The 23,914-nt window shown below is 41.5% G+C and overlaps 2 protein-coding genes across 3 annotated transcripts in view; one reads left to right on the top strand and one right to left on the bottom strand.

The window, feature by feature from the left end:
- The window catches only part of NLN (neurolysin), a 100,679-nt gene extending 82,034 nt beyond the window's left edge, over window positions 1-18,645 (bottom strand). The window contains exon 1 of the mRNA XM_005892784.2: window positions 18,451-18,645. Coding sequence (XP_005892846.2) covers window positions 18,451-18,491 — 41 coding nt within the window. The 5' untranslated portion in view covers window positions 18,492-18,645. The remainder of the gene's footprint in view (window positions 1-18,450) is intronic.
- A 90-nt stretch (window positions 18,646-18,735) lies between these two features.
- The window catches only part of SGTB (small glutamine rich tetratricopeptide repeat co-chaperone beta), a 48,415-nt gene continuing 43,236 nt past the window's right edge, over window positions 18,736-23,914 (top strand). For both annotated transcript variants that reach the window (XM_070357527.1, XM_005892783.2), the window contains exons 1-2: window positions 18,736-18,929; window positions 20,087-20,206. In XM_070357527.1, the coding sequence (XP_070213628.1) occupies window positions 20,107-20,206 (100 nt within the window). In that variant the 5' untranslated portion in view covers window positions 18,736-18,929; window positions 20,087-20,106. The remainder of the gene's footprint in view (window positions 18,930-20,086; window positions 20,207-23,914) is intronic.

The following is a 23,914-nucleotide window of genomic DNA, read 5'->3' as shown; positions in this document are numbered from 1 at the left end:
TAATAGTTCCCTGCGCTATACAACAGGACCTTGTTGGTTATCCATTCTACACAAGAGCTTGCATCTGCTGACCCCACACTCCCATTCCTTCCCTCTCCCACGCCCCTCCCTCTTGGCAATCACAAGTATGTTCTCCATGTCTGTGAGTGTGTCTCTGTTTTGTTCATTTGTGTCATATTCTAGATTTCACATATAAGTGATACCATTGGGATTTGTCTCTTTCTGACTGACTTCACTTAGTATGAAGGTTGGACCTCTAGGTCCATCCATGTAGCTGCATATGGCATTATTTCATTCTTTTTATGGCTGAGGAATGTTCCACCGTATATATGTAACACATCTTTTTTTAAATCCGTTCATCTGTTGATGGACATTTATAGATGAATGGATAAAAAAAGATGTGTACATACACAAAAAGATGTGTATATACAATGGAATTATCACTCAGGTTGTTTCCATGTCTTGGTTATTGTAAACAGTGCTGCTATGAGCACGTGTGTGCATGTGTAAGACCTATATTTTAGCTAGGTACTCTATCAGCTGTGGGAACTGGGAAAGGTCCATTTTAGGAGGCAAAGGAGAACCAGTTAGGAGGCGTCAATTCAGATAAACAACTAAGTTAAAGTGGTAGTAGCAGTAGAGAAGGGAACAGTGGGTTCAGGAAATATCCAAGAGGTAAACCTGGCAGGGCTTTGTGAAAGACAGGATGTCACAGTTCCTAGTTCAGGTGGGTTTGGCGGGGACAGTAGCAAACGAACATAGCAAACGTATCCTTGAAAGCAGAAAACACAAGGTCAGGTTTGGGGAAACATTACTAGGTAAGGTTGATTTTTAAGGGCCTATGAGCTACGTCAGGGTGTTAAACCGTGGTGATCTGGCAATTGGAAATATGAACCTAAAGGCAAGGAGAGGGGTTCAGGTGGGAGACACAGCTACAGATGTCTTCAGATGTACAAATCTTTGAATGGACTGGGACCTCTCAGGACAGTATGTAGATAAGAACACTGGGGAAGTCTGGAAAATGTAGGGTAAGGAAAAGTGCATACCTAGTGGGTTGAGGGAATGTTTCAGATGGAAGTGTGTGTGGGAGAGACTCCAGCATGTATGTCTGCTCAAGGAAAGGTGTCCGAAAAGAGATTTACAGCAGAGAAAAACTAGAGTTTGAGAGGCAAGTGTCAGGAAAATAAAGCTTGAAAGAAATTTGAAGAATGTTCATAACAGAATAAAATTAGGAATTTGTTTCTCTTCAAATCAAGAAAGAATGTGTGGCCAACGGTGTGAATATTACATGGAGACTGAGCAAGGCAGGACTGAAAAGTCTGCACTGCACTTGGCAACTAACACCCCAGACCTAGAGTGTCATCTGATTAGCAGTTCCTTCCTCTCTTGTTCTTCGGCAGCCACATCAAGCGGCTGATTCACACTGAAACTGAAAAACAAGTCAAGGTTCTAAGTTTTTCCCATGGGCTGCTCTTACATCATCCTGCTCTCATACAGATGATGTGTTTAGCTTACATATAAGATTTCATCTTGGGATACTATTAAGATTCTCCTCTTTAGAATGGTGTCCCAGGGAGTGGAGATCCTCAGGAATTCTAAGTTTTCACTACTAAGGTTTCACTGGTAGGTCTTTATATCCTGTTCCCAGTCACTGATAAAGCATTTGTAACTTTCAATATCCATGAATATACACAGCCCTTGAATTACAATGGCTAGATTTAAGATTTTTTGACTTATGATGGTGTGAAAAGCATTCCATAGAAACCATTCTTCAAACTCTGAATATTTACCTTTTCTCAAGCTAGCGCTACACGGATGATACTCTGTCATGGAGCTGGGCAGTAGGCTGCAGCCTCCAGTCAGCCATGTGATCGTAAGTGTAAACAACCAGTACACTTACAATCATTCTATACCCACACATTTCTATTTCTCACCTTCAGTATTCAGTAAATTACACGAGACATTCAACACTTGATTATAAAATAGGCTTGTGCTAATGTAAGTGCTCTGAGAATGTTTAAGGTAGGCTAGGATGACGTGACGATGTTTGGTAGATTAGGTGTATTAAAAGGATTCTGACTTTTCAACTTACTATGCATTCATCACGACGTGACCCTGCCATGAGATGAAGAAGATCATAGTCAGTTCTTAATTATCCAGGTCCTTAGAACTACTTTTTTCTACCTTGAATGGCAGGGAGAAAATTGTAAGTTACTATGTACCCATTGTATCAACCACTGTGCCAGATGCTCTCATCTACATTAGTTCCTGCACGCCTTACAAAAATTATGAGAGGTAGTAAATGTTATCTTTATTTTAGGACTGAAGAAACTGAGGCTTTGTGAGATTATTTAAGCATCTAAAACCAGGTCAGCCTCCAAAGTCATGCTGTTTGCACATTCTCTTTTCTCTTTTTTTTTTTTTTGAGGGGTGTAAATCTCTATACACTGAACTTTGTTCTTTTTCCAGCTTTACTGAGCTATAATTCCCATAAAACACAGTATAAGTTTAAGGTGTAGCAACATTCTTTTTCTTGGAGTCATTTCATTAGTTTTTAGCATGTTTGCCTTGGATACTCAACTTACTTCCATGTGCCTGTTCCTAAATTCTGGCAGATAGTCTTAGGGGAAGGGAACTCCCTCTCCCGGGCTCCCTATGTCCAGGTCCTACCTTCAAGGACCAGTTATGACTTTGCCACTTTCTTTTATCCTGAAAGAAATCTCTCCTTCAATGAACTCCCATATCAACTTCTCTATTACTCTCCAGGGCACTTATCACCCTCTATCTTGGATTCTAATTATTTATGTATGTGCCTTATCACCCTTACTAGCCTGTATTGCCTTGGCCTTTTCAGTTCAGTTTGGTTCAGTCACTCAGCTGTGTCTGACTCTTTGCCACCCCATGGATTGCAGCACGCCAGGCCTCCCTGTCCATCACCAACTCCTGGAGTTTACTCAAGCTCATGTCCATTGAGTCGATGACATCCAGCCATCTCATCCTCTGTCGTCCCCTTCTCCTTCCACCTTCAGTCTTTCCCAGAATCAGGGTCTTTTCAAATAAGTCAGTTCTTCAAATCAGGTGGCAAAATTATTGGAGTTTCAGCTTCAGCATCAGTCCTTCCAATGAATATTCAGGACTGATCTCCTTTAGGATGGACTGGTTGGATCTCCTTGCAGTCCAAGGGACTCTCAAGAGTCTTCTCCAACACCGCAGCTCAAAAGTATCAATTCTTTGGCGCTCAGCTTTCTTTATGGTCCAACTCTCACATCCACACATGACCACTGGAAAAACCATAGCTTTGACTATACGGACCTTTGTTGGCAAAGTAATGTCTCTGCTTTTTAATATGCTGTCTAGGTTGATCATAACTTGGCCTTTTAAGAAAGATCAGAATAAGAAATAGCCCATAAAAATCTACTTATACACATATATAATACATATACTATGTAAGTATTCACTGCATTTACACAATTTCCCCTATATCATGCACATTTCACCACATGAAAATTGTATCTCACAAACAGTACCAGGAAAAACTCTGTTCCTGATCATTTTTAATGATATGTTTGTTTTCCCTTTGTCTTTATTGCCAGAAAGCTCACATTATAATTCTGAACCCAGTTAGAAGAACTAGACTGATCCTAATGTTTAATTTTTTTTTGCCTAGTATTCTTTTCCCTTTATTAATCTTAAGGTGTATTTTTTAGGCAAGCGATCATGAATTAAATATGATAAAGAGAGGGGTACATAGTAAATTTCAACAAGCAAATACAATCTAAGTCCATTGCAAATAGAACCTAAGTTTGTTACATCTACATTCCTCGTGGTATGTAGCACAGTTCAGTTCAGTTGCTCAGTCGTGTCCGACTCTTTGCGACCCCATGAATTGCAGCATGCCAGGCCTCCCTGTCCCTCACCAACTCCCAGAGTTCACCCAGACTCACATCCATCGAGTCAGTGATGCCATCCAGCCATCTCATCCTCTGTCGTTCCCTTTTCCTCCTGCCCCCAATCCCTCCCAGCATCAGAGTCTTTTCCAATGAGTCAACTCTTCACATGAGGTGGCCAAAATACTGGAGTTTCAGCTTTAGCATCATTCCTTCCAAAGAAATCCCAGGGCTGATCTCCTTCAGAATGGACTGGTTGGATCTCCTTGCAGTCCAAAGGACTCTCAAGAGTCTTCTCCAACATCACAGTTCAAAAGCATCAATTCTTCGGCGCTCAGCCTTCTTCACAGTCCAACTCTCACATCCATACATGACCACAGGAAAAACCATAGCCTTGACTAGACGAACCTTTATTGGCAAGGTAATGTCTCTGCTTTTGAATATGCTATCTAAGTTGGTCATAACTTTTCTTCCAAGGAGTAAGCATCTTTTAATTTCATGGTTGCAGTCACCATCTGCAGTGATTGTGGAGCCCAGAAAAATAAAGTCTGACACTGTTTCCACTGTTTCCCCATCTATTTCCCATGAAGTGATGGGATCGGATGCCATGATCTTCGTTTTCTGAATGTTGAGCTTTAAGCCAACTTTTTCACTCTCCATTTTCACTTTCATCAAGAGGCTTTTGAGTTCCTCTTCACTTTCTGCCATAAGGGTGGTGTCATCTGCATATCTGAGGTTATTGATATTTCTCCCAGCAATCTTTTTTTTCTTTTTCTGGCTGAACCAGTTTTTTTTTCTTTTAAACTTTACAATATTGTATTAGTTTTGCCAAATATCAAAATGAATCCGCCACAGGTATACCCGCGTTCCCCATTCTGAACCCACCTCTCTCCTCCCTCCCCTACCCTCCCTCTGGGTCGTCCCAGTGCACCAGCCCCAAGCATCCATGCATCGAACCTGGACTGGCGACTTATTTCATACATGATATTATACATGTTTCAATGCTATTCTCCCAAATCTCCCCACCCTCTCCCTCTCCCACAGAGTCCATAAGACTGATCTATACATCGGTGTCTCTTTTGCTGTCTCGTACACAGGGTTATTGTTACCATCTTTCTAAATTCCATATATATGTGTTAGTATACTGTATTGGTGTTTTTCTTTCTGGCTTACTTCACTCTGTATAATAGGTTCCAGTTTCATCCATCTCATTAGAACTGATTCAAATGTATTCTTTTTAATGGCTGAGTAATACTCCATTGTGTATATGTACCATAGCTTTCTTATCCATTCATCTGCTGATGGGCATCTAGGCTGCTTCCATGTCCCGGCTATTATAAACAGTGCTGCGATGAACATTGGGGTACACGTGTCTCTTTCCCTTCTGGTTTCCTCAGTGTGTATGCCCAGCAGTGGGATTGCTGGATCATAAGGCAGTTCTATTTCCAGTTTTTTAAGGAATCTCCACACTGTTCTCCATAGTGGCTGTACTAGTTTGCATTCCCACCGACAGTGTAAGAGAGTTCCCTTTTCTCCACACTCTCTCCAGCATTTATTGCTTGTAGACTTTTGGATCGCAGCCATTCTGACTGGCGTGAAATGGTACCTCATAGTGGTTTTGATTTGCATTTCTCTGACAATGAGTGATGTTGAGCATCTTTTCATGCGTTTGTTAGCCATCTGTATGTCTTCTTTGGAGAAATGTCTATTTAGTTCTTTGGCCCATTTTTTTGATTGGGTCATTTATTTTTCTGGAATTGAGCTGTAGGAGTTGCTTGTATATTTTTGAGATTATTGTTTGTCCGTTGCTTCATTTGCTATTATTTTTTCCCATTCTGAAGGCTGCCTTTTCACCTTGCTAATAGTTTCCTTTGTTGTACAGAAGCTTTTAAGTTTAATTAGGTCCCATTTGTTTATTTTTGCTTTTATTTCCAATATTCTGGGAGGTGGGTCTTAGAGGATCCTGCTGTGATGTATGTCGGAGAGTGTTTTGCCTATGTTCTCCTCTAGGAGTTTTATAGTTTCTGGTCTTACGTTGAGATCTTTAATCCATTTTGAGTTTATTTCTCCCAGCAATCTTGATTCCAGCTTGTGCTTCTTCCAGTCCAGCGTTTCTCATGACGTACTCTGCATAGAAGTTAAATAAGCAGGGTGACAATATACAGCCTTGACTGTACTCCTTTTCCTATTTGGAACCAGTCTGTTTTTCCATGTCCAGTTCTAACTGTTGCTTCCTGACCTGCATACAAATTTCTCAAGAGGCAGGTCAGGTGGTCTGGTATTCCCATCTCTTTCAGAATTTCCCACAGTTGATTGTGATCCACACAGTCAAAGGCTTTGGCATAGTCAATAAAGCAGAAATAGATGTGTTTCTGGAACTCTCTTGCTTTTTCCATGATCCAGTGGATGTTGGCAATTTGATCTCTGGTTCCTCTGCCTTTTCTAAAACCAGCTTGAACATCAGGAAGTTCACGGTTCACATATTGCTGAAGCCTGGCTTGGAGAATTTTGAGCATTACTTTACTAGCGTGTGAGATGAGTGCAATTGTGTGGTAGTTTGAGCATTCTTTGGCATTGCCTTTCTTTGGGACTGGAATGAAAACTGACCTTTTCCAGTCCTGAGGCCACTGCGGAGTTTTCCAGATTTGCTGGCATATTGACTGCAGCACTTTCACAGCATCATCTTTCAGGATTTGGAATAGCTCAAATGGAATTCCATCACCTCCACTAGCTTAGTTTGTAGTGATGCTGTCTAAAGCCCACTTGACTTCACATTCCAGGATGTCTGGCTCTAGGTCAGTGATCACACCATCGTGATTATCTGGGTTGTGAAGATCTTTTTTGTACAGTTCTTCTGTGTATTCTTGCCAGCTCTTCTTAATATCTTCTGCTTCTGTTAGGTCCATACCATTTCTGTCCTTTATTGAGCCCATCTTTGCATGAAATGTTCCCTTGGTATCTCTAATTTTCTTGAAGAGATCTCTAGTCTTTTCCATTCTGTTGTTTTCCTCTATTTTCTTTCCATTGATTGCTGAGGAAGCCTTTCTTATGTCTCCTTGCTATTCTTTGGAACTCTGCATTCAGATGCTTATGGCATATAGTAACTGCATTCAGTTAATATTTGTGGCAAGAGGGAATGAAGTTTTAAAAGTTATATATAGGTTTCAATCGACCACATTCTACTATGTGTCTCTTCTGTAACTTTATAATTTTTCAATGTCATTAAAAACATTTTTGATGAGCTGCTAAACCCCTTACTGAGTAGCCTTGGGTCGTTTTTGCTGTTCCAAGAAGGTCTGTTCTGTTCTTACTTCCCTTCGGCTACGTCTGTGCAGTTATGGGAGTACAGCATTGGGTGCACAGGGTCTAGACCAGTAGAGCAGGAACGAGACGGGTTTCGGGATATGAATCCACATCATGTCTTCTCTGCATTCTTCTGGGTACTTCTTCCACCAGCTAGGGCAAGCTGCATGTTATTACCTACTTGGTGTGAACAACAAGTAAGTATTTTGGCTTTTCTCAGGATTATGCTCTGCTTACTGTCATGAGTTTCCCCAGGCCCAAGCAGCTCCCAGGTCATACAAGTCCAGAGAGTCTGGCTTCCCTGCCCTGGGCCAGTCCAGACCCACATAGGAGAAGTTCACTTTCTGTTCCTTCTCAGGTAGGTTGCTTCTGATCCAGTACTTCAGAGCCTGGCTCTGTCTTCAACTTCTTCCACATCCAGGTTGACATATGTAGAATAAGCTTTGCTATTAATGTATTAATGTATATTAACATATATTGTGTGCTCAGTCACTCAGCGGTGTCTGTGAACTATAGCCCACCAGGCTCCTCCATTCATGGGATTTTCCAGGAAAGAATACTGGAGTGGGTTGCCATTTCTTCCTCCAGGGGATCTTCCTAGCCCAGGGACCAAACCTGTTTCTCCCATCTCCTGTACTGGCAGGCAGATTCTCTACCATTAAGCCACCTGGGTAGCCCATATTAATATATATGCTGCTGCTGCTAAGTCACTTCAGTCGTGTCCGACTCCATGTGATCCCATACACCGTAGCCCACCAGGCTCCCCCGTCCTTGGGATTCTCTAGGCAAGAACACTGGAGTGGGCTGCCATTTCCTTCTCCAATATTTATTCCTTAATTAGACTATTACTGTACAGATCCACCAACTGGGTTTGTAAGGCACCAAGTCACTATTTGAATGTCCCCTGTGGTGACAAGGGAATATGACAAAGATCATCTCTTTTAATGTGTAGCTTCTTTTCTGCCTCATAGTCAACTGGTATACACTCAACATTCCTATGAGTCTGTTGGTCAGGTTAGCTTCCTGCTGCATATTACTCTACACTGTAATTTTTTATTACATAACTAGATAATAGAAATTTCCTCTGGAAACTTTTTTTTTTTTTGCATAAGGAAATTCACAATGAGCTATTTCATAAAGAGTTTGAAATATTTACTTTCTAGTGGAAGTTATAACTGTCATTGTCCATATAAAAATGCCAAATCTAGGCCTATATTTCTTAGGTATCAGGAATGAATGCTGAATTTTAAGTCATTATCACTGATGACATATTTTCATCCATCCATTCACTAAATATATTTTTTTAAGCAACTACTCTGGGAACACCATGAATTCTCTGGCTAAAACACTGAGTAGAAGCCAGGAGAGCTAAGTCATGGTCAAACTGTATAGGGCTTTATAAACCATATGAATGAGGTTTGATTTTATCTTAAGATTCATGGCAATCAAAAGAAGAATTTTAAGAGTGTGATGCACCACATTCACATTTCATAAAGATCTTGGTTTACTTATATACTTACTTATATACATAAGGAAAGTATATAAGTAGGAAGCAAAAACTGTGGCTAAAACTGACGATGAAGATTTGGATTATAGTGGTGACACCTCAAATAAAGAAGAGAAAGAATTTGAAGACTTGGGAGTTGATAGGAAAGTTAGAGGAAAAAAGGCGAGAAACAAGTCTTTTGACTTGGGTAACTGGTGACAGTCATTGAGACAGAGGATCCTCCAAAGGGAGGATTTATAGGAATGTTGTAAATATAGTTTAGGATAAGGTGGCATTGAGATTAAATAATAACATAACAGATACTCAATAAATATTTGTAAAATGAAAAAATGACTGTATATGAGACCTCCAAAAGAGCTGTCCAATTTGTAGTTGGAATCTAATATCATTCATCTTCTCTTTTACTTAAATAGTTAAGAGTTACTTTATGTTGCGCCTTGGCAGAAAATTCCTATTAGAATCTGAATGCTGTATAAATGTATAATTTTCAGTGTTAGAATGTAAGATCTGACAATGGAGCTTTATAGTATTTATGTCATCCATTGCGGCAAGCAGGTGTTACCTGGAGGCTATGATTATTTCAGTCCCCATAGCTCTGCCTACAATGTGAGGCAGAAAAAGAATTTTCTCTTGGTCTTCATGACAAATACGATTAGATATCAAAGATACCAGCTACATGTAGAAAGAAATATGAGACTATCCTTTTGAATGCTAAGCAGGAGGTATAGAAAATCTCAGAGTAGGTGGAAAAGGACAGGGTCTTTGAAAGTAAGCTATGGTAAATCTGAAACTCATATTTAGTAAGCTGGCCTTTCTCTTATACTTACTATAGTTTCTGTGTTGATTTCCTTTTTGGTCCACTTAATAATTAGAAAAAAGTCTTTCCAAAAAAAAATGTCAGTCTTCATGACAGAGAAAGGGTTTAACTGTGAAAAATAAAACATAAGAGTACTATAAGAAATGTAGGTGACCTAAAAAACTTACAGTCTTGGAGTAGGACAGGGCTTTCTAGGCATGAGACCAAGGCAGAAGTCATAAAGGAAAAAAGACTGATATGTCTTATTACAGTAAAAATGTAAACTTCTATAGGGCAAAAAAGCAAAAAGCAATAACAATCCACCCCAAAATTCAAAGACAAAAAAACTGCGACATCTAGAAGGGCTCTTACAAATTAATAATCTCAATTTAAAACCCCCAAAATACAACTAGGCAACTTACAAATATAAAAATAATATTTAATATTTATTGAGCTTTTGTGTGCCAATGTGGTAGACTAATTGCTAAATGGCCCCATCCCTCTACATATTTATGCCTTCCTATAATTTGAATCTGCTGTTCCCTCCCATTAAAAGTCAGGATCTGTTTTCCCATTTCTTGAATCTGAGATGGCCTCATGACTTTCTTTGGCCAGTCCAGTAACTGTGGCAGCTGACAGAATTCCAGTTCTAAGCCTAGGCCTCAGGAGGTCTTCAAAGCCTTTGACTGTATGGATCACAATAAACTGTGGAAAATTATGAAAGAGACAGGAATACCAGACCACCCAACCTGCCTCTTGAGAAATCTATATGCAAGTCAGGAAGCAACAGTTAGAACTGGACATGGAACAACAGACTGGTTCCAAATAGGAAAAGGAGTACGTCAAGGCTGTATATTGTCACCCTGCTTATTACATGTGGAGTACATCATGAGAAACGCTGGGCTGGAGGAAGCACAAGCTGGAATCAAGATTGCTGGGAGAAATATCAATAATCTCAGATATGCAGATGACACCACCCTTTATGGCAGAAAGTGAAGAAGAACTAAAGAGCCTCTTGATGAAAGTAAAAGAGGAGAGTGAAAAAGTTGGCTTAAAGTTCAAAATCCAGAAAACGAAGATCATGGCATCCGGTCCCATCACTTCATGGCAAATACATGGGGAAACAATGGAAACAGTGTCAGACTTCCTTTTTTTGGGCTCCACAATCACTGCAGATGGTGACTGCAGCCATGAAATTAAAAGACGCTCACTCCTTGGAAGGAAAGCTATGACCAACCTAGACAGCACATTAAAAAGCAGAGACATTACTTTGTCAATAAAGGTCCGTTTAGTCAAGGCTATGGTTTTTCCTGTGGTCATGTATGGATGTGAGAGTTGGACTGTGAAGAAAGCTGAGCACTGAAGAATTGATGCTTTTGAACTGTGGTGTTGGAGAAGACTTTTGAGAGTCCCTTGGACTGCAAGGAGATCCAACCAGTCCATCCTAAAGGAGATCAGTCCTGGGTGTTCATTGGAAGGACTGATGTTGAAGCTGAAACTCCAATACTTTGGCCACCTGATACGAAGATCTGACTCATTGGAAAGGACCCTGATGCTGGGAAAGATTGAGGGCAGGAGGAGACAGGGAGGACAGAGGTTAAGATGGTTGGATGGCATCACCGACTCGATGGACATGGGTTTGGATGGACTCCGGGAGTTGGCGATGGACAGGGAGGCCTGGTGTGCTGCAGTTCATGCGGTCGCAAAGAGTCAGACACAACTGAGTGACTGAACTGAACTGAACTGGTGCTCATGGAAGCCTACCCTGACATGACAGCAAGCCAGTTAGCCTCCTGGAGGATGAGAGATAATGTGGCAGAGAGCCAAGTGGCCTCAGCTTTGGCCACCCTAGATCCCCAAACATGTTAGAGAGCTCGGCCAAGATCAGCAGAACTGCCTACACAACCCATGGCTGACTCGAGGTGCAGAATGAGCCCAGTCAGGGCCAGAAAAACTGCCCAACAAACATATAGATTTGTCAGAAAAGGAAAGATTTATCCTTGTACTCCACTGAGATTTAATTTGTTATATGCATTATTGGGGCCATAGTAATGGATTTAGCCGGACAATGCTCAAAGCGCTCTACATGTATTATCTCTCAATCTAAAAAGGTGATGTGAGTTAACAGAAAATAGATGCATATTGTTCTCTGGCCCTGGTTCCTGACACAGAGCTCCTAAAACACTTGTAAATCCCTAAGCTGCTAAGAGCTTCTTTTGTTCTAATATTCCATCTCTGACCCTGGTTCCTGATACAAGGCTCCTGAAGCCCTGGAGTCTTTTGTTCTGATGAGGGGACTCTGGGTGGGCTCTGGGATGAGCCTTGGTCACTAGAAAGACCAAGCCATGATTTAAAGCTTGGAATTTTCAGCTCCAGCCCCCATTCTCTTGAGAAGGGAGAAGGAGTGAAAAATGGAGTTAGTGATTGATCAGCCTACCTGAAGAAGATGCTGTAAAACCCCTTCGGAGAGCTTCCACAAGTGAACACACTCACACCCGGAGGGGAACACACCCAAACTCCAAAGGGATGGAACCTCTTGTGCTTGGGAGACCTTGCTCTATGCATCTCCTTCTCTAGTTGCTCATCTGTATCCTGAAAATATCCTTTCATAAAGTGGTAAATGTGTTTTCCTGAATTCTGTGAAATGCTATAGCGAATTAATAAACCCCAAGGAGAAGGTTGCGGGAACCTCAGATTTACAGCCCATGGGTCAGAAGAAGAGGTGACAAATGGACGTGCAGCTACCTTCTGAGGAGGGTGGGAGCAGTCTTGTGGGACTGAGAACTTGAGCTGTGGAATCTGATGCCATCTCCAGGTAGAAAGGGGCAGAACTGAGTTAAATTACTGGATACCTAGTTGGTATAAGAGAATTGCTTGTTGTGGTAAAACACCTCCACACACATCGTGACCAGAAATGTTGGGAGTGAACTGTTCTGTGTGAGTAGTAAAGGAGACTCTCAGCAGAAGGGAGAACTAGGTCTTCTAGTCCAGGTGAGGACAATTTCCCCCTCTTGTCTCATCCCCCACCCTCCTATCTGAAATGTATTCCATTCTAGTCACAATGGCCTCCTTACTTTTCAAACATAATATTTGAGACACAAAATCACCTTCTCAGTGAGCCCTTTTCAGTCATCTCTGTAATTTTGGGGTGCCCTGTTTCTGGCTTTACTCTTGCTCTTTAAAAAAAAAATTTATTTATTTATTCATTCATTCATTGTTGCACATCGGCTTTCTCTGGTCGTGGCCAGCGAGGGCTACCCTTTGTTGCAGTGTGCAGGCTTCTCATTGCAGTGGCTTCTGGCTTCTCTTGTGGAGCACAGGCTCTAGAGCGTGGGCTCAGCAGTTGTGGCACACGGGCTTAGTTGCTCTATGGCACGAGGGCTCTTTCCGGACCAGGGATTGAACCCATGTCCCCTGCATTGGCAGGCAGACTCCCAAGCACTGGACCACCAGGGAAGTCCCTACTCTTGTTCTTGGCACAATTCCCCATCTAACACACTCTGTATTTTCCTTAGTAATCTCTTCTGCAAAGGTAAGCTCCATGAACACAAGGTATTTTGTGTTCATTGTTGTATCCTTAGACTGGAATCCTATCTGGCACACATTAGATGCTCAGTAAATATGTGGTGAGTGAAGAAACCAGCCAATCAATTCCCAATTAAGAGATGAGGAAATAAACACAGAGAAGTTAAGCAACTTTGCCTGAGATCACAGTGCTAGTGAGTGGCAGAGCCAGCATACAAATTGAAGCAAACTGGCTCCAGATTACTATAGCCTGTATAATCTAGTCTAGAATGCCTGGCCATAGGCATTTCTAATGCAGAGGCTTATGGATATATTGTACAATATGTACTCAGTAAACACCAATTTCTTTGGTTCTTCAGATTTTAATCTAGGTGCTTCTCCCTATGGAAGCTCTGTGTGTTGTGCATTAGTTGCTCAGTCATGTCCGACTCTCTGCAACCCCATGGACTGCCAGGCTCCTCTGTCCATGAGATTCTCCAGGCAGGAATACTGGAGTGGGTTGCCATTTCCTTCTCCAGGAAGTTCTGTGCTTTGTCTTAACCAAAGAGGTGACCGAACAAAAACAACAAAGATCAAAATAAATCTTCCAACTTTTAAAAATCCATTTCTATAAATAATCTCAGTCTAGCCTTTCGTAATTGGTAACTACTAACCTTTCCTTTTATTAGTCAATTTTTCTTTTTCTAGCACCATTGCTCTAAAAATTTGCTGCTAAGTCGCTTCAGTCATGTCTGACTCTGTGCGACCCCATAGACAGCAGCCCACGAGGCTCCCCATCCCTGGGATTCTCCAGGCAAGAACACTGGAGTGGGTTGCCATTTCCTTCTCTAAAAATTTGGGGCATATATATACTGGATTTGGGGGGAGAACCTCAATTTTATTTAATTATAGTCAGATACATAAATATTGTTTAAGTTATGGATGGCTGTAATTTAATTTGTTTGACTTTCTAAGATTTCCCATATGAATAAATTCTCACATCAGAAAGCAAACAACTTTTATAATGTTTCCACTTATCAAATTGGTAAGGATAAAAAATACTAAAATGCTCAGTGTTAGTAAAGGTGTAGGAAACAAACATTGCACATTCTGCTGATAAAAGCATACTTTGGTAGAAATATTTTGGAGGAGAATATGTAGCAAGCAACAAAAGCCTGAAGGATATGTATACCGTTTGATGTTCAAATTCCATCATTAAGAACTCTGGCTATGGAAATAATTAAGGACTTAAAAATTCGATAGCTAGAATGTTGATCTTAGCACTTTTACTCATAGTAGAAAGTTGGAAATAGTTGGTATGTCCAAAAAATAGGGTTTAGTGGATTACCAAACCTCCCACAAATGAACTACATTATAGGTATTTGTATTATGGAATGATGTTTATATTACAGAAAGATTATAGAATAAGTATTATATAATCTCATATTTGTAAAAATATGTCTCTCTACAAAAAATATTTTAGAAGCTATTAATGACTTCTTCTGGATAGGTGAATTGTGTATATTTTCTTTTGCTTATCAATAGATGGTTAGGTTAGATAGCATCACCGACTCAACAGACCTGATTTAAGCAAACTCCAGGAGATGGTGAAGGACAGGGGAGCCTGGTATGCTACAAAGAGTCAGATATGACTTAGTGACTGAACAACAACTACTACGGGAATATGTGTTGCCATCATAATTTTACAAATCAAGGTTCTTTAACGGAAAGATGAAATTAGCGCTGTCATAGCTCTAATTTGGACTAAGCACTGTTGAATCATTTCTCTCATTTCTCTGACCATCCCAACCATCCCTTACTTTATAATATACATCAGCTTTTGCGTGGCTCACATGCTCTGTCTGCAATCTGGCCTCCATGAGGGGAAATTCTCCTGGTTTAACTGCAATGACAACAAGAGCTGAAAGAAATCTTAGACATCATTTTACCTACTCCTTTTCATTTTACAAAATAAGAAATTCAAGAGAAATCCGAGAACTTGGGTGATTTAATTAAGGTCACAAGGTTAGATGAACAGCAACTACAATTCAATCTCCAGATTCCCAGTCTACTTATTCCCAAGAAATTGGCTAAATACCCCAATCAATGATCCTGGCTGCCACGCTGGCTTCGGGAAGGGGGTCTATAGTAACTCTGCCTTCAGGAAAACCCAAAAGATATCATAAGCCAGTTACCTAGTTACTCATGTAACACTAAAATGAATTCCCAAGTGTCAGAGGGAACAGGAAGATGATCAGGAGTACACAGAGGGCCTTCCATGTGGTCAAGTACTTACTCTTTAAGGAAGATACAGGTTTTGAAACAGAGATTCTGTTACTAAGTCTTTCTTAAGAGCCTGGGGTTGATGACTACTGGATCATTATAGAGTACACTAATTAACTGCAATATAGAAGGTGATGGCACCCCACTCCAGTACTCTTGCCTGGCAAATCCCATGGGCGGAGGAGCCTGGTAGGCTGCAGGTCATGGGGTCACTAAGAGTCGGACACGACTGAGCGACTTCACTTTCACTTTTCACTTTCATGCATTGGAGAAGGAAATGGCAACCCACTCCAGTGTTCTTGCCTGGAGAATCCCAGGGACGGGGGAGCCTGATGGGCTGCCCTCTATGGGGTCGCACAGAGTCGGACACAACTGAAGCGACTTAGCAGCAGCAGCAGCATGCCCTTGAGTAACAAAAACGTTGATATATTCATGGTAGATTGCTAACTCCTAAAAAAGTAACAACTGTATGGTTTTTTATGTTTATTTCCTTCCACGCATAAACAAAGAATCTGGATAACACGTATCAGTAGTTCTCAAAATGTGGTCTGCATTCCTGGATGAGCATATGGGCAGTAGTTCTTGAGACCATTTTAAGAAGTACATGAGGTTGAAAGAATTTCATAAAAATACTAAGACATTATCTACCTTTTTCACTTGGTTGACATCTGCACTGATGGTGAAAAGCAATGGTAGATAAAACTCTAGGCACCTTAGAACACTAGAAAGATATGTGTAACACAGTGAGCCACAATTTTCCAAATGATAAGTGTCTGATATTACAAAATCATGCATAGGTTAAAGATTCATTCAAATTGTAAGACAGACCCATGGATTTTAATGTAACAGTAAAAAAAGTACATTGATAGTTTCATGTTTCACATTGTAACCATCCTACCACTTGTCAAACTCTGATGTGATATCAAAGAATATCCATGATTATCTAAAAAAGTCTATTAAAATACTTCTCTTTTTACAACTACATATGATGGGTGGGATTTTCTCAATTTTCTTAAACCAAAAAAACCAGTACAACAGAAAAAATGTGGAAGGAAGCAGATGTAAGAATCCAGCTATCTTCTATTAAGTCATACATTTGTTTTGCAAAAATACAAAACAGTGCCACTCCTAGGATGGTTCTTTTTTTTTTTTTTTTTAAAAAGCAAAACAGAAAATAAGTGTTGATGAAGATGCGAAGAAACTAGAACTCTTATGCTTTGCCAAAGGAGTGTAAAATGGTATAGCTGCTGTGGAAAATAGTATGCTGGTTCCTCAAAAATTAAACATAAAATTACCATATGATTCAGTAATCCCCCTTCTAGGCACACATTCTGGAGAACTGAAAGTAGACACTGTACAGATGTGTGCACACCAACGATCACGGCAGCATTATTCCAAAGAGCCGAAAAGTAGAAACAACCCAATGTCCATGGATGGACAACTGGACAAATAAAACGTGGTATATCCGTACTACAGAATGTATTCTGCCTTAAAAAAGGATATTCTGACACATGCTACGACATGGATGAAGGTTAAAGACACATTGCTGAGAGAAATAAGCCAGTCCCAGAAGAACACATATTCTAAGATTCCACTAGTATGAAGAACCTAAAATAGTCACATTCAAAGAGGGAGAGAGAATAGTGATTACCAGAGACTGGAAGAGGGGATAATGAAAAGTTATTGTTTAATCCCCATGCAGAGTTTCAGTTTGGAATAATAAAAAAGTTCTGGAGATGAATAGTGGCGATGGTTACATAACAATGTGAATGCACTCAATGCCCCTGAATTATGCACCTAAAGATGATTAAAATGATAAATTTTATCTATATTTTACCACACACACACACACACACACCCAAGGAAAAAATCCATAATGTCACCCTTCTCAGTGATTTTTTTAGGAACATTTTGGAAAATGGTCATTTTTCATTAAAAATCTTAGGCATGTAACAAATGTAATACTGTTTAAAAAGAAACAAATAAATACTTTTAAATCTCCCTGGTTTCATTTCTAATACAGTAAAGATGGAAAGATATAACCCATATAAACAGAAGTTCTTAGGTCCTCAGTAATTTTTGAGTGGTAAAGAGATCCTGAGACTAAAAAGTTTGAGAATTACTGTCTTATATGAAATTTATTCTTTCTTCTTACACCTGTATTACATTTCCGCATTTGCTGGTATAGCTTAATTTGACAGCTCTACCACCTACAGCCTGCAGACTAAAAGGACAGATTGAAATATGGCCAAAATAATCACATGAACTCTTTATGTTTATTTTATGGTTCCCAATGCACCAAAACTATAAAGACTCATCAGCATGAGTGGCAACGTACAACAGAAAACTGTTAAAAAGCTTACATGCTGATTGCTACGTTCTAAAGTGGTTTTATAAGGATCTACCTTTTTCTGTTGGTTCTTCATTCGGATTTTCAGTTGAAAGCTAGATTTGGGAATGCGGGTGATAATCTCATTGTTTCTGAAAACCACTCCATCCGTCGCAGCGGGGAAAAGAATTTCATTCTCTCACTCACCATCTTGCTACTAGTCTATTGCAGAGGGGTGTGGTTAGGCGCTAAGTAATCTATCCAAAACAGCGCTGAAGCTGCCCCAAACCGTGTCCAAGCAATCTTTTCCTCCATTTTGGGCCATGTCAAGTAGCCCCGGCAAGAAGCACAATGTGTTATACGGAAGAAGTAAATGAAAAGGAAATTAGAAAGCATGGACAGAAATAAGCGGCAAAATTATAGCGATTCCATTCTGCGTGGATGTTAAACGATCTGTGTGCCAACGATGCACACGAGGAGTAAATGAGAATTGTTATCTGAGTCTACAGCTGCCCTCACTTTTAACGGCAGGTCTGCAGTTCCGGATGGGGGTCAAAGTCCAACGATTTTATTCCCATCATCTTTCTGCACTCCTTCGGGCCGGGCCTCTGACCAGTCTGACTGCTTGCAGTCGAGGCAGTCCCAAACAAAGGGAAAGGAAAGGTGGCCCCACGTTCCCGCGCCAGGTGTCCCTTGGGGTAGACCAAGAGGGCGGTGGGGAGGGAAGGTTCCAGGAGCGTCGTAGGGGTGCTGCTGGGAAAGGCTGGGCCCGGGGCGCCTGGCACTGACCAGGCAGAAGACCCCCGCCCACGGTCAAGGTTAGCCCGCGCACGGGAGGTACCTGTGGAGGCCTCGCACAGCCAAAAGACACTGGACGATCATGGGAGAGCCGGGAGGCGAAGGGCTGCGGGCGCGTTGTCCTCCGGTCTGGGGGTGAGGGTGGCCGGGCGCCGGGAAGCGGTGCAGTGGCCTAGCGCAGGAGGCAACCGTGGCTGCGGCTGCCAGCTGGGCCTGAACCCTCCCACGTGCGGCAGCCCCACGCTGGCGCCCAATTCAGCCCCGCCCCGGCCCCGCCCCGGCTCCGCCCCATGCGTCTCGCACCGCCCCGGGGGCGGTTCTGGCGAGACGGCGGCCCGGAGCCAAGCGCAGCGAAAGGTGGGCTGAGGGGCGGCGGCGGTCTGGGAGCCGGGGAAGTTTGGGCCATCTCTGGCGGCGGTGCTGCGCTCCCGAGCCAGGCTGAAGCCCGGAGAACCAGGGGGCAGGCGGACACACTTACGGACGCCCTCGGGCCGCTGCCACCGTTTCGCATCCTCTTCCCTGGTAAGGGGCTTCTGTGTGGGAAGGGTGCGTCTCCCGCCGCCCCAGTCCGGGCCTGCACGGCTCACCCGCAGCAATCGCTGTTGAGGCTAAGGCGAGGCCTGGGTAACGAAGGGAGGGAGAAGGAGGTCGATGTGCTCCGGTGAGAGGAATGGGGACTCCGGGGAGAGGAATGGGGAGAAGCCTGGAGGAGGTTGGACTTCATTTTGCCTCGCGTCCCCTCTCCCCCTCCCCATTCTTTTTGCACCCTTCTGCCCTGGGTCCTTATTTAGGACTTGTAATCCCGTGGCCTATAGGCTGGGCTCTCTTTTAAAATAAGCACCGAGTAGTAAACGTCCTCGCGGTGGGTACCACACCCTGGCTTTGAATTAGGGAACCTGGGGAACAGATGGATGATGCGATTTAGTGGAAATAAGCCATTAATGCCATCTGGCCCTGCGCCACTGTTTGGATGCGATAGTATTCCATGTGAATGAACATGACCCGGAGCTTCCAGTCTGTCCACGAGAGCACAGCTACTGCAGAGAGCATTGGTCGGCTTGTAGTATCCATCGACTCGGGCAATAATTATCTGACATGTCTGTTGATTGAATAGAAATGCCATTTTTATTAAAAATGACCCTCAATGGTTGAACAACCTTTCACTAATAAATTTCCTCATCCGGTAACTGTCTCCACCTACAAAAGTAGGTGGACTGTAAATTATGCATTCATTTGAAAAAAAAATCTCATGAAATAAAGGAAGATGCCCTGGGTGGATCAGCTTCTGAGTCAGCAGTATGAAATCTCCCTCAAAATAGTACTAAAGCCTTTTGGGGATTTCTGTATCTGTACCCCTATGCTTATCTAGATACCTACCATATAAACTGTTAAGATATAGTGAGCTGTTCAGTGAGAATCTAAGCTTATGTTGTACATGTTTTGAGAAAAAATTTACTTTTGCAAGTTTTAACATAACCTAATATTCCTAGGTGTAAATGAAAATGTCATACATTACCATATCAATATTTTGTGCTCTCTTGACTTTAAAAGAAAGGAGTGAAAGTAATACAAGCTTTTGCTTTTTACCTTTAGTGTAATTTATGACCTTTGTGATTTATAATCTTCTTCACTGCTTCTTTAAAATTACTTAGTTCAGTGTTTTCCTTTTTCTTATCAAGGAAAAGTTTAAGCTTTAAACATGTCATCTATCAAGCACCTAGTTTATGCAGTTATTCGTTTCTTACGGGAACAAAGTCAGATGGATGCTTATACCTCAGATGAGCAAGAAAGTTTGGAAGGTAGGCACCTGTTCTCTGTGTTCATTTGTGTTATGATTATAAAGACTAAAAATACTATAAGTCTGACTTTATGATCTGTTGTTTCAAAATCAGAATATCTTGATTTTTCAAGAAGAGAGACCTTATGGTGTAATGTTTTTATCCTCTGAGGCTTTTTTTTTTTCCAGTTAACAACAAGATAAGAGGACTTTTGTTTCTTTATTGAACAACTATTATGTGTCAGAACTATGCTATTCATCTTATAGGGAAATTTTTATCCATGGTAACTGTTAAGTTCGTTATTATCCCCATTCAACAGAGAAGTAAGAGAAACACGATAGATTAATCTAACACAGCTAATATGTGACAAAGCTGAGATTTAAATCCTGGTTCTTACTCTGAAGATCCTCTCTTTTAATAGAAAAGCATCCAGTTTAGAATCAATATCTGAAAACACCTTAGTCATTATTAAAGCACTATGCAAAAGTCTAATAACTATTAATCTCTGATAACTTCCTACTGGGGGACTTGAAATAAGAGGATATCACCCTTGTTTTATGTTAGCTTTAAATATTAGATTTGGTAATCTGTAAAGTTGAGCAGGACTTGGACGATATCACATGTTTCCTTGACACCATCTTTCTGCTTCATGCTTATGCATTAGAAAATTTAAATTCAGTATAACCGTAAGAAGATAGAATTCTGCAGATGGGTTCGTGGAGGTTCAGTGAGCCAGCTTCCTTGTGGCCTAAAGACTTAATTATTTCAATAAGATAGTGCATTGGGGAGAATTTAATACATAACAGTACAATTTGAATTTTCCGTCTTGAGCTGTTTCTCCTATAAAGGGGGACACATCTATTAATTTCAACAAGTACTTCCCCTGTGAATATGCTTTAGGAAGTGGGGATGAAAATTGAGCATTTGCTCTAAATCTGCTTGCAATCTGGTGAGATAATCTTTCCAGGTGGCAGTGAGAGGAGCTTGTGACTCGCAGTTGGAGATTGCAATCAGTCCATTAAGGTCTTTTTGTCCTCCTTGGTTGTTAGACCATGTGAAGATAAAGGCGACTGGTTATCTAAGGAAAATGTTGTTTATAGTTCCTCTGTAGCAAACAGATAATGGAATCATTTAATTAAAGATGTTTGTTTTCTCATCAAAGGCAGTATAATACTTTTAAGGGCCTGAAAGAAAATTAAAATAAAAAAGTAAATTTTTTTTTAAAACCAAGATGTTGTGTCCTATTTTGAGGATAGTATTCAGCCAAAAATATGTGTCTTCAGCTGTGTGTTATATATGGCAGTCAGAAATGGTGCCAATTGTTTTTGACTGACCCCTATTTTTGACTCAGTGAGTCTAATTTAATTGAACATAAAATCATGTGCTAATGTCTGCCCATTTTAATGTCTAGGCATTTAAAAAAGCTCTCGGAGAGGAGCCTGAATTCTCATACTAGCTTTACCACTACAGGGAAGCTAGTGTATTATCATCAGCTTTGAACTTTGTCATCTGATTGTGTCACCCAGTCCTGTTAATTGTCATCTGCTGACATCTGCTTCGTGTTTTGACTGTTGTGGCTCCTGCTCACTGCCTCTCTAACACTATCCTGTCTTGATTCTTGACGATTGTAATACATTCATTCATAATGCTTCCAGTTCTCTCCCACTAAGTTCCTTGACCTTCTCTACTTCAGTGATCTCACCACTCACTTGCTTGGTCATAACCTAGACCAGTGGTTCTCAGTTTGGTGTGATTGTATAGTATCTAGAGAGCTTGGGGTGATTTTGTAGTATCTAGAGATATTTTGCGGAGAAGGCGATGGCACCCGACTCCAGTACTCTTGCCTGGAAAATCCCATGGGCGGAGGTGCCTGGTAGGCTGCAGTCCATGGGGTCGCGAAGAGTTGGACACGACTGAAGCGACTTAGCAGCAGCAGCAGAGATATTTTGATTGATATGATGGGAGTGGGGCTGGTACTACTGACATCTAGTTGGTAACGGTCACAAATAAGGATACCACAGATGCTCAAGATGGACCCTAACAATAAAGAGTTGTCTAGTCTAAAATATCAGTTGCCAAGGTTGAGAAACTCTTCCCTAGGCCATGTTGTTGTTATTCTCCATAAACTCTGTCTTAAACATTTCACTTCCACTGCCTGTTTTTCCAACTCACTCACAGAATTCATACTCCATCAGTTCTTTGACCCTACCAATACCTCCACGCTGTTGATCCCTTATCTTTCCACACCCCTCTTCTTCTTTTTTTTTTGCTTTATTTTTTTATTGGAATATAATTGCTTTACAATGTTGTGTTAATTTCTGCTGTACAGCAATGTGAGTCAGCCATATGTATATATATATCTCCACTCTCTCTTGAGCCTCCCTTCCACCCCCACCCCCGCCATCTAGGTCATCACAGAGCACTGAGCTGAGCTCCCTGTGCTATATAGTTCTTACTAGCTATTTATTTTACACATGGTAGTGTGTATATTGGAGAAGGCACTGACAACCCACTCTGGTACTCTTGCCTGGAGAATCCCATGGACAGAGGAGCCTGGTGGGTTGCAGTCCATGGGGTCGCGAAGAGTCGGACACGACTGAGCGACTTCACCTTCACTTTTCACTTTCATGCATTGGAGAAGGAAATGGCAACCCACTCCAGTGTTCTTGCCTGGAGAATCCCAGGGACAGGGGGAGCCTGGTGGGCTGCCGTCTATGGGGTCACACAGAGTCAGACACGACTGAGGCGACTCAACAGCAGCAGCAGCAGTGTGTGTATGTCACTGCTACTCTCTCAGTTTGTTCCAACTTCTCCTTCTCCACCCCAGGTCACAAGTCCATTCTCTATATCTATGTCTCTGTTCCTGCCCTGCAAATAGGTTCATCAGTAACATTTTTTCTAGATTTCATATATGTGTGTTAATATACAATATTTGTTTTTCTCTTTCTGACTTACTTCGCTCCCCCAGCTTAAAGTCCATGGTTGATCATTATAATCACGCTGGTGTATATGGTTCCCTTTCTTGCAAAACCCTACCTTGTTTAAATCCAACCCTCCACCTACTCCATGCCCCTATCTCTGTGACTGTGTATAGATGGGATGACGCACAACCTTACTGACTAGTCCTACTTTGAATTCATGACCACAAGCCTCAAGTGAACCTTTAATGCTGCCCTCTGTTCCAAGTGCATTCACATTTGTGCTCTCCTAGATGACCACTTTAACATTTTTTCATGCCTTCTCAAAACTGCAAATCTTCTTCCTTGTACTCATTTTTTGTTGATGTCCTTGCTTCTTATTCCATCAAGAAATTGAAGTAATAAGAACATTCCATAGACTCCCTCTGCTCCGTCTACCTGCCACCCCCATTGATACACACATACTCTGTCTGCCTATTACCATATACTGTGGAGTAAATATTTGTGTTGAGACCTAATGCCCAGTGTGATGGTATTAAGTGGGCTCCTCGTGACTGGGGTTAGTGCCGCCAGAGAATTCCCTCACTCTTTCTACCATGTAAGGGCAAAGGAAGAAGGTGCTGTCTGTGAACCAGGAAGCAGGTCCTCACCAGACATCGAATCTCCTGGCATCTTGATCTTGAACGTCCCAATCTCCAGACCTTCTGTCACAGAAGCCCAGGACACCACAGATGAACTATCCATTGTCCTTTCTAAATGAAACCCCTCTACCTGCAGACCTGATCTCATCCTGTCTGTCCCACTCCAGGCT

The sequence above is a fragment of the Bos mutus genome, chromosome 20 (genome assembly GCF_027580195.1).
Source record: "Bos mutus isolate GX-2022 chromosome 20, NWIPB_WYAK_1.1, whole genome shotgun sequence".
Classification (NCBI taxonomy): Eukaryota; Metazoa; Chordata; class Mammalia; order Artiodactyla; family Bovidae; genus Bos; species Bos mutus.
The sequence above is the reverse complement of the archived record's forward strand: the minus strand, read 5'-3'. Positions and strand labels throughout refer to the sequence as shown.